The sequence below is a fragment of the Triticum dicoccoides genome, chromosome 4A, assembly GCF_002162155.2.
Source record: "Triticum dicoccoides isolate Atlit2015 ecotype Zavitan chromosome 4A, WEW_v2.0, whole genome shotgun sequence".
Taxonomy (NCBI): domain Eukaryota; kingdom Viridiplantae; phylum Streptophyta; class Magnoliopsida; order Poales; family Poaceae; genus Triticum; species Triticum dicoccoides.
Window position 1 is genome coordinate 593102679 of NC_041386.1, and position 10903 is coordinate 593113581.

A 10903-nucleotide genomic window follows, 5' to 3' on the forward strand; every position below is an offset into this window, starting at 1 on the left:
ACCACTAAAAATCTGACGTCAAATTTTTAGGCATGGAAAAGCTCGCTTTTTCATGGCAATTTATATTGGCGTGATGATGGCAAATTTAGTTTGCAAGCACGGCAATTTTCGGCCAAAAAAAGAAATGAGGCGGATTTGCCATGCTCGCCCACTAAACTTGCCATCCTGGACGAACATAATTTTCCATGAAAAACGCTCGATTGCCACGGTCAAAAATCCGACGTCAAATTTGTAGTGGAGTCCATAAAACAACTGAGATTTATATCCTTCTAAGGTCCCGTCTAATATCTAAATACAATAGGACCGAATATAGTGGCTTACCTAGCGGGTGCCATGACACACCCCGAATTTAGGGAAATTATTTACCATGTAGTCATAATCAGCTGATTTTTAAGGCCCATGCAAAGCCAATTGAAATGGACCTCAATTTTTTGTAAAGTGTGCACACCCTCCATTTTATCTCTGAGTCCGTTACTGCCCGAATACCCATTGAACGTCAGATTTCTAGGCATTGCAAATCAAATATTTTTCATGGAAAATTATATTCGCCATGGATGTAAGTTTAACAATGAAATTCTAGGGCATTTCTTAGGTTACCCTAATATGCCGTAGATATAGAATGATGGAAGTGTGTTATCAGAATCAAAAGGTCTCAAAAGTTTAAAACAAACCAACAAATATTTAGTAAAATTATTTGTGACCTTTTTTGCGAGAAAACTTTCGATCTATAATCTTCAACCATGACAGTACAATGAACACTAGAAATAATAAAAATCACATCCAGATCCGTACACCACCTAATGAACTCTACAAGCATTGAAGTGAAGCGAAGGCGTGCCGCCGTCATCGTCCCTCCCTCGCTCGAGCCGGGCAAAACTTATGACCTTTTTATGTGAGGAGAATTGTTAAAATATGATATCCGATTGATGTGTGGGTTTTAGTATTGATGGTATGGTATAAACGTACAACCATTCCTTTCTTGAATCACAATGCACTTAACAACAACAATTGTTCCCTTCCATTATTGACACCCCTTTCTTATCTGGATTACTGGCCAACTGTGCTGTGCCTGGATCTCTCTCTCTCTCTCTCTCTCTCTCTCTCTCTCTCTCTCTCTCTCTCTCTCTCAGCTTTTCCTTGACCTAGCTAGGGTCGGCCTATCCTTCCGTTCCTGCACACTTAACCCCCTCGCTAGATAATTAGGATCAGCTAGAAGATAAGTACGCAAACATGGATCAGTTTCCCCTTCTTCCTAGTAGCTCCAAGGCCAACACCTCCACACCCTTGTACCTCACCTTAGACAACACAACCTCGGGGGCATCCACCTCACCAGTGCCGGAGCCGGCGCCGGCGCCGCCTGAACCTTCTAGACAATCCAACCATGACAGGGGAACGGATACAGTCAAAGCCAAGATCATGTCGCACCCTCTCTATCCTGCTCTCCTGACAGCCTTCATAGAGTGCCAGAAGGTACGTACGTCCTGGCCTCCCGGGTTCTAAGAACGCATGTAATATTGCGATTAATGGTTTGTTGCATCACAAAATCACCAGCGAGATTCTTCTTATTCTCTAGCTTTCTGTTTAAAAATTCTGTTCATCTCTGTACCTGTGCAAATTAGTGCTCCTTTATTTTGCCTTATCTAAGGTCGGAGCCCCGCCGGAGATTGTCGGCCGGTTGTCCGCCCTAGCCGGCGACCTCGATTCAGATCCTGGCGACCGGCGCCAAGACCCGGTGCCTGACCCAGAACTTGATGAGTTCATGGTAATATTTTGAAATTTCTCCATCCCAACTCTCCATTAGCTATAGGCATCTTAACGATCCACACTACTACCTTCCATGGAGGCTCGCGAGGAGAAGAGAATATATAACTTCCCATATGATACTAAGCTTCACCTCGCTGATCTGTGTGACTCAGAATCTACATGTTTAGCAGATGTAGCTACAGAATTCTATGAGACGAATAGTATGCCTGCACACGACATATCTATGTATGGTTTACAGATGAGTATGTTTGCTTTTCCCATGCACAGGAGACCTACTGCGATGTGCTGGTCAGGTACAAGCAGGAGCTCACGAGACCAGTCCAAGAAGCCGACCAGTTCTTCAGGGCCATGGAGGCGCAGATGGAGTCGTTTACGCTAGGTATATGCGCATTTGTTACAACTACTATTTGCTTTTCAGATTCAGAAATTGGGAACGGCAGTGCTGACTATTGCAGAGCAGGGAACCTAGTACACGATCGTTTGTCAATATACAGAGCAAATGCAAACAACAACCATGCATGTGGCAGTGAGTTATTCCTGTGCATCTAATTTACTAACAAATCTAAGTAGCACACGCATCTTTGCTTTTATTACAGTGCTGTGCTCTTGTTTTCCTGTAGAGAGAGGAGGTGTATGCATGCATCAATTTTGCTGGCACCATAATCATTATAAACTATTAGCATTCAGATGTTTTTATCACACAAACTGTTAATCTGATTAGCGGCATGTCTTCCTCGCTGAGTTCTTCTCGAATTGAGGGCTTCGAGTTGTCATGTTTCGACGATTCTTTGTCGCCGGTAGCACTCATGTTATTGTACCTTGGTTGCCATGTTAGCATCAACCAGTTACCATGATAATAGTATTTGTTTACCACATAATAATTTATATGTCTAGGCATTGCAATGTTATGGAGATCTAGAGTGGGTATTCAAGTGTCAGCAAGTAATACATGATATCAGCTAATAACTAGGTAACCAAATTATTATATCATGGTAACCAAGTGGTTGTAATCTACCTATAACCAGCAAGTTAGTCACTCGAACCTAAAATTGCTCATAAAAAAAGTTGTCTAAATATCCTCAACATGGGATCTAATTTTCAAGATGAACTCATTGCAACGAAGTCAATAGTACAAATGGATCGTCAATTGGATGCATAGATTAAGAGTTAAAGATTTTCAAAATCAAAAGAATCTTGCTCATATCATGCTTCGACTTAGTATAATGGAGTGGAACCATGTGGATTGTCAATTGGATGCATACATGTGTCCATGCATGTGCGGAAAAGAGAAGGGGTGGTGTCGAATTTAACAAATTTGATAATGGAGTGGAACCATGTGGACACCTCGACTTAGTATAAGCCACGAAACGAACCCACCATCCCTCTTCTCCGTATGCATGACATGTCACACATCTTCATCCCTTTATTATGCCTCCTCCCTGCCTCGCTTCCACCAGCATCATCCATTGCATTCTTCTTCTACCTACCTCTCTCGTATTGACTCATCGCCATTCCCTCCTCCCTCTACCACCACCACCTCATCCTGCTTAGGTGGCACGACAGTATTACATTTCCACCATTGGCACTGTCAGGTAGGTTCGCATTCACCCCAACTCAGCCATCATTTAGGCCTAGTGAAGAGCTCATTGCCTGTCATGTCCCAATCATAATTTCCTTGGTGGCCTCCTTGGTCGAGGTTATATCTCTCCTTTCTCTTTTCCCTCTCTTTCTGCAACCCCCACCCCACCCCCACCCATCTTCTTCATTCTTCTCCTTCCTCCCATGCTCCTCCTATTACATCATTCGACGATGCAGGATTTTTCATCTCTTAAGACTAGCGGCCAAATGTTTGTTATGAATATTCTAAATTTGATAAATCTAGGTCAAAAGAGAATCCATCAAAACAAAACCAGTCACTATTATGTTATCAATTGAGAATCCTTTTGCTACCACCCTTTTGATTGTGTGCTAGGATCATTTAATGGTGTCATTATTATTCATTTCCAGTCAATGGCTAGTGCCACCATATAAATCATATATACATACATATTCCTCATGGTGAGTTGGATGCCACACTTCAATGGAAAAATGACTACACAAATTTTTGCATTAGGGGACTCGGGAGGAGGTTGGAAGGGGAACTTGTGGAAGGATCAAGAGGTCGACTAGAGTTAGGTGGGGGTGAATAGAAGACTATAATATTTTTTAGCTTGTCTTAACAATTCTAATGATATGTGTGGATCAATAAGTTTCCTAGATTTGCAAGGAAAATCTAGTTACACCAGTTAAGCAAGAGCAACAGCTAGCTAGCAAGCACAAGCACAAAGTAAAGGAGTGGGAAATAGATTAATCACAAGTTGAAGACTAGGATGTATCCTTAAGTCCACACTCTTGGGAGAGTGCTAATCTAAGTTGGAGGGGTTCGAGGGTCAAAGCTTCCCGAATGCCAGAGTAGGCTCATCCTATCTCCTTGTGTCTCCCAACAAAGGAAGGAACCCAATCCATTAGAGGTCGGTCTTGAGGTGACCACCAAAACCTTTAAAAACTTATCCGGAGCACACCATAACAAGGAAGCTTCCGGAAGGACTCCAGCCATCAAGGAGTCCCTAAAAACTCCATGAGTAAAATATCCACCAAGGATCTAGGGGGGGAGCTTCAATCCTTCCTTTGGTAAAACTGTAGATCAAGATCTCCTTTAGCTATCCCTAAAGTTTGAGCAAGATTGAGGCACTAGGGAAGGAGATCTCAAATATTTGAGATTCACATTAATAGAGGAAAAGAACTTGATTTGTTACCTTATTCATAGGAAAGAAGGTGGGCTTATATAGGTGGCCCAAAATTCAAAATGTTATGCAGTCATTCTACGTGCCCTGGGGGCTCCAGGAAACATCTGAACATGCTTCGGGCTATCCAAAGAGTTACAACTCAGGAGTAGCATGCTTCTTGACAACTCAGAGATTTTGGAGCCCGGAGTTTTCGGGCGGTACCCGGGCAGGCTTAAGGCTTTTCTGAGAGCTGCAACTCAGGGGTAGCAAGCTTCTGGATATCTCAGAGGCTGACCGAAGGTTCTAGGGTACATAGAGCAGTTGCAAAATGGGGAATTTAAGGGCTCTCTCTTAGTCTGGGTGTGTTTCGTTGTGCAATATTCACATGAGTACGCGAGTTGATTCCAACCTCTTACTCCAAAGCTCGTGCCCTCTTTAATAGTATGGATTTCTTAATATCTCAAAGATGTAGAAATTCATTGGGAAGTCGTCTCTTTTCACTTTCCGAGGGGGGGGGGGCTCCGACCATTCTTGCTTACCTTACAATGTATCAACACACTATTTATAAACCCAAGCACTTGGTTGCATCACTAATCATGTTGTAATTAACACAAAACCACTTAGGAGCAAGTATGTCCTTTCAACTTGCAGTTGAAAATGTCAATGGATGCTAGGCATCCCACTGACTATGGTTGAGAAGAACACTAAATGTGTGATTTGATGCCAAAAGAGGATATAATTAGCCCGCTATCATTAGAAATTGGCGTGCAATAGTGGCTAAGCTAGCAAAGAAGGTGGAAATGGGGTGGGTTTAATTATGACCAAAGAGCAGGTTCGATATGGAAGAGGCGCGATGGGAAATGGATTTGGGGAGAGAACACACTCACGGAGGTCGGTGGGACAATGCATTGGCTTTTTAGCTTAGGGACATTGCATTTTTGCAAGAGGGAATTTAAATTTGTTTACGAGGGTACAATGGAGTAGATATGAATCCATTCTATTAGACTAAGGTCTTGCAAGTCAAGGGGGCGTCGAGGGAGCCAATTTTTTATTGTTATTGATAAGGCCTACATATGAACTTGGCAGTCACTTGTTCTACACATAACTACCTGAAAAAACAAGTTCTACACCAAAGAGCCATAAGATGTTAGACATATAGAGTGAGACTTCTGAGGACACTCCCAATAGCTAGCTTGTAACTAGAACTTGCATATAAAGTTCACATAACACATTCAATGCGTAATCCATATTTCTTCTACTCATGTTATATTCATGTAGGTAGAAGATCAATAAAAAATAATTTTGTATTAGTTTATTTACATTTTGGTGGTATCTTGTTTAAAATACGACCTTCAACTCTTGCTTTGTCCTAGTTTTCAAGGTTTCACGAGTAAAAGGTATATACAGGCACATCGTAAGCATTGTTTCCAGATCAAGCACTCATGTTTCAAAATAATTAAGCACCTTGAAAAACATGCATGTTGGAACATTTAAATAAGTTAGGTACTTGCATGTTCTCCTTACAGTATTATCATGAGACTGGCCAAAGTGGGAGTAACTTCAAGATTAACATCGTGTCCAAGTCAGCAAATTTTCCTATATAGCAATGAGTTAATGAGGAGAGAGGTAAATTGAGTAACTTAGCTAGTTACTTCTATGAGTAACATCACATGTACCAAGACAAAATGAGTCTATAACCTAATAAATGAAGCTTTGCATGACACTACCCACTATGAAGATAATAACATAGTCTAGGATAGCATGTACTCCCTCCGTTCCAAAATAGATGACCCAACTTTGTACTTGGAACGGAGGGAGTATGTTACTAGTGTAAGTTACTCTTCACTGTGACTAGTCTGATAGTCCTACAATATACGACAACACCGTATTTAATCCACAAAGATGGCACGGGTCTTAAATTAGAGCCCCGATCTTTTTTTTTCTAAACATGCAACACTCCTCCTGTCTTTGAATTAAAGTAGAACAAATGTTTTGTAGCTGCAGCGATCACAAAAAGTGAAAGGTTGCTAGCTGCAAGCTTGCATCAGCTAGCACAGTTAGGACGCGTTTGATAGGCTGCATCAAGCCCAACCAGGTTCTAACGCGCTAATTACTCAGTTGTTTGGTTGCCTGGCCTGCATGCAGAAACTGACTCGTACGAAACTTAAAGCGCTTTCAGCCAGGCCCGTGGGGAACGTCCAGATCGGTCGTTTTTCCGGACACAAGTTCGGCCTAGTGCAATTTACACTACAAAGAGGATGCGACTTGGGCTTGATGCAGCCTGTATACACTGAAACATGCTCCGCTGGGGCAGGCTCCATTGGGCCAGACTCTACCGAGAAAGTAACCAAACGCGTCATTAGTTACCCTACTATAGAGAGAGAGAAGAGAGAGATCCAGCTAATTTCAAGGGGTATCTGAACTAGCGTACATGGCGAGCCCACCAGCCGTGACAATTAATTACCCTACTAGTATGTGTGTGTGTGTGTGTGTGTGTGTGTGTGTGAGAGAGAGAGAGAGAGAGAGAGAGAGAGAGATCCAGCTAATTTCTATCTGATGTAGCGTGCATGGCGAGCCCAGCAACCGTGACAAAGGTACGAGGAACGTACAGCGTCATGCAGAAGGGTACAGATGGTACAGTAGATCCACCACGATTTCACTAGGCCTTGTCTGGCGCCTGCCTGCCGGCCGGTCGTCGTAGCCGTACGTCGACGACGACGTACGGGTTCATCAAGGGGGGACAGCAGTTAATTGCTCTGACTTGGTACGTAGGTTGGTCCGTAGGTGGCTACGCTTAGCCAGAGTCGCCAGTCGCCACAACAAGCGGTTTCCTTCTGCAATTGCATGTGGGCGCCTGATTCAGATGTTTGCTCTGTGGCGCTAGCTGCACGCGTCTGCCTTGATGTCCAATCGAAAGTGCTGGGCAGACGACACGCCATGCACGACAGTGGAACGACGCCGAATCCAGCCGTCGGCTGCACTTCATTCACGTGCATGGATGGACTGATATATATGATCGTTCACAAATCGTTCGCACACCATCGTGTGTATAGCATCGCTCATGTCCAATTACTCCGTGCTTTGTGACTTTGATTGATCCCGTGATGCGCTGGTTACATATGTGCAAGGACTGTGTGCAGCCTGGGGTGGGGCAACCACATGTTTTTGTGATTAATTCGCCATAGCTACCAGACGTGAATATACATAAACCAAAGAAACGTGTGGAGACAGGTACACAAACGACATCATCTTCCTCCCGGTCTTTGAAAAGGCATTCTGTTTCATGCATCTTGCAAGTTTTGGAAAATATATACTACTCCCTCCGTCTCATAATATAAGAACATTTTTGACACTAGTGTAGTGTTAAAAATATTCTTATATTTTGGAACAGAGGAAGTACATCTGTGGTTGGTTGTGACGACCACGCCAAGATGGGGATTTATGGGGTCGATCGTGCAACATGTTTCTAGTGTGTTGATGCCATCACCAAGGACGCTCTATTCTAACATATAACTAAGCTACACAACAAGCTTTACTCCTAGGATTCCCTTGTCTTTGGGCACTATATAACTTGTGAGAGCCAGGGGAACTAGCGAAACAAACGGTGGCGCCTTCTTGATTTGATGCGTCTAATTTTTCTAAGCAGCTAATATGTAACTCACTCTATTCAAATTACTTGGAGTTCTAGCTTTGTCATAAGTCAAACATCTTTAGGTGTGACCAAGCATACAGAAAAATATGCCAACATCTATCTACAACAAAAAAATTGTTTCACTAGATTCCCCATAAAAACATTTCTGTACTATATATATTTGATGTTTTATATACTAGAATATTTTTTCAATACACTAGGTACGTGCCCGTGCATTGCCACGGGGATCGAATTATTTTTATCTCAATAATTTTGTAGCCTGGTTCATGCATGGTAAGCAAATTAATGTAATCGAGTGGCATACGGGAAGCTGCGATGAAATATAGCGTGGAATTGAGCAACGTAATTTCATGTTATTGCAAAAGGTAAGTTAATTAAGATGGAGTTGATGTAGTGCTGCGAAAGGTAAGTAAATTAATTTGATTGAGCGGCGTACTTGGAAGGTGCGGTCAAATATGACACGGCGGATGAAAAAACCCGTTTGAGGGACATGGTGGGAGGGGGACGGGTTGTCGAAGAGTTCAGCCTCGCGGGAAAAGGAACGCTACTTTTTTTAGTAGAGACTTGATCAAATCTAACTTATTTTTCTTACGGGGAACTTAAAGAAGAACTTTGACTTAGAACAAAGGTAGCTTTAACTAATTTGAAATGCAATGAGTAGCTATTTAATACTGTTTTGATGTTTCTAAGAGTACTAGCAATACAAACAACTATTGCTAAGTTAGCTAAGTTCCACTCGATCTAAACAATGAGATTTATACATATGTATAAGGATCAAGTGGAAAATCACTGATGAGAAAGAGCTATTTCTAGGTCAAGTGAGCTATAGCAACTAGATGATACCCCCTGTGTAGCACCATGAATTAATTATAGTATATTTTAATAGGGTTTGATTGTATGAGCATGGATATTTGGATTAATAATGTATACATGATGTGTACCCTGATATTGGGGACACGCATGCATGCATGCAATTGAATGCTAAGCTAATTACGGTGATGTGTCAGTCCTGATGATGTGCCATAGTCCTAGTTGTATGTCCTCTAAAATAATTTGGCGGAGTTAGTTATTTAGATAGAGAAAATACTGGGTATATTATTAACTCCGAAGGCTAAACAACACTATGAGCTACTCGAATTTTCTCAGATCGGTTTGTATGTAGATTGTATTGTGATCCTTATAATATAAATAAGACATGTATTACCATGCAAAAAAAGTACTCGAGTTAATTAAGGTAAACATTGATCAGGTATAGTACTACAATTGAGATAATTAATTATGAAACAAGTACGATCAAATTTACAGTGTTAGATGTTTCACACACACAAAAACAGTGTTAGATCTATTCGGGAAGAACAAGATGCAAGGGCTGCTTACAATACAAGCATCTGAGATGACGGCCGCGAGTTCATCTGACATCCTTGTTTGCTGGATTGCCAATGTGACAAAGCAGATGACCACAGCTACGTCGAAGGGGGCGGTTCCTCCGAAGACGAGCAAGAAATCGGCGACGTCGGCGGCCTGCCGGAGATCACGAGCCACTGCGCGGAGGACAAGGAGCTCAAGAGCCACCTCCTGAACAAGTACAGCGGCTACCTGAGCAGCCTCTGGAGGGACCTCTCCAAGAAGAAGAAGAAAGGCAAGCTGCCGAGGGACGCGCGCCAGAAGCTCCTGCACTGGTGGCAGCTGCACTACAGATGGCCCTACCCCTCGGTACGTACCTACACCGGTCATGCGTTCGTGTGTGTGTGTGTGTGTGTGTGTGTGTGTGTGTGTGTGTGTGTGTGTGTGTGTGTGCAAGATCTTTGCAGGAGTTAATGGCGTGCATGCCTCGGCAGGAGCTGGAGAAGGCGGCGCTGGCGGAGTCGACGGGGCTGGACGCGAAGCAGATCAACAACTGGTTCATCAACCAGCGGAAGCGGCACTGGAAGCCCACGCCGCCGGCCATGGAGTACATGTCGCAGCAACAGCACCCCTACGGCGGCCCTTCGAGCAGCTCTTCCGCCCCCTTTCTGACGACGGACGGGCATTACTTCGCCGGAGGAAGCGCGTATCCTCGTGGGCCCTGATGCATACATGGCAGGACGCCGTAGGTACGTACGTGTACGTTGGTATATGAGATGCACTGTGTGAGTGTGTGGTTTACTGGTGGCGTGTATACGTACAAAGCTAAATATATACACGGGAGGGATTTCAAAGGGGGATTGAGCAGCTCAGCTGAGTGCAGAAAGGCATTTTCGTGTAATGGTCATATATAGGGACCGGGATTTGTCATTGTATCCGTCTGTGTTTTGCATGTTTGTATAAGTGGCGGTGAACCCAAGAAGTTAATCCGTACTTTATTATTAGAGATAGATAAGTGGTATATAGAAGAAAAACGAGTGATCTTTATATAGTTGATTTGAATGATAAATTCTTGGACTAGAGGCTCTAATACACAACTTTCTGACTTTTAGTGCAAAGAAGTTTTTGTGATGTGTGACTTTGTGATATTTTTGTAACTTTGGGCCGGCTAGAATGCCACCTCAATGTTGACTAGTCAAATGAGCTGCAACGTCACACAAAACCACCTTCCCATCATCTCAGGGGGTAATTTAACCGACATTAAACACAAAGTGCAATGAGTCCTGAAAAGATGGCGCCGCCCATGCTCCTGCGACGCGCCGTCCCGGTGCTCGCAGCCACCCAAAGCGCCGCCGATGTGAGCCCTCCGGCTGCACCG

At 43.3% G+C, this 10903-nt stretch overlaps 1 protein-coding gene across 1 annotated transcript; it reads left to right on the forward strand.

The window, feature by feature from the left end:
• The first annotated feature begins 1207 nt into the window (after positions 1-1207).
• Positions 1208-10602, forward strand: LOC119289264 (homeobox protein knotted-1-like 4). The gene is made up of 5 exons (XM_037568623.1): positions 1208-1470; positions 1646-1762; positions 2032-2143; positions 9635-9894; positions 10020-10602. Exons 1-5 carry the CDS (start codon positions 1231-1233, stop codon positions 10248-10250), a joined length of 960 nt encoding a protein of 319 aa, XP_037424520.1. The 5' UTR covers positions 1208-1230; the 3' UTR covers positions 10251-10602.
• The last annotated feature ends 301 nt before the right edge of the window (positions 10603-10903 follow it).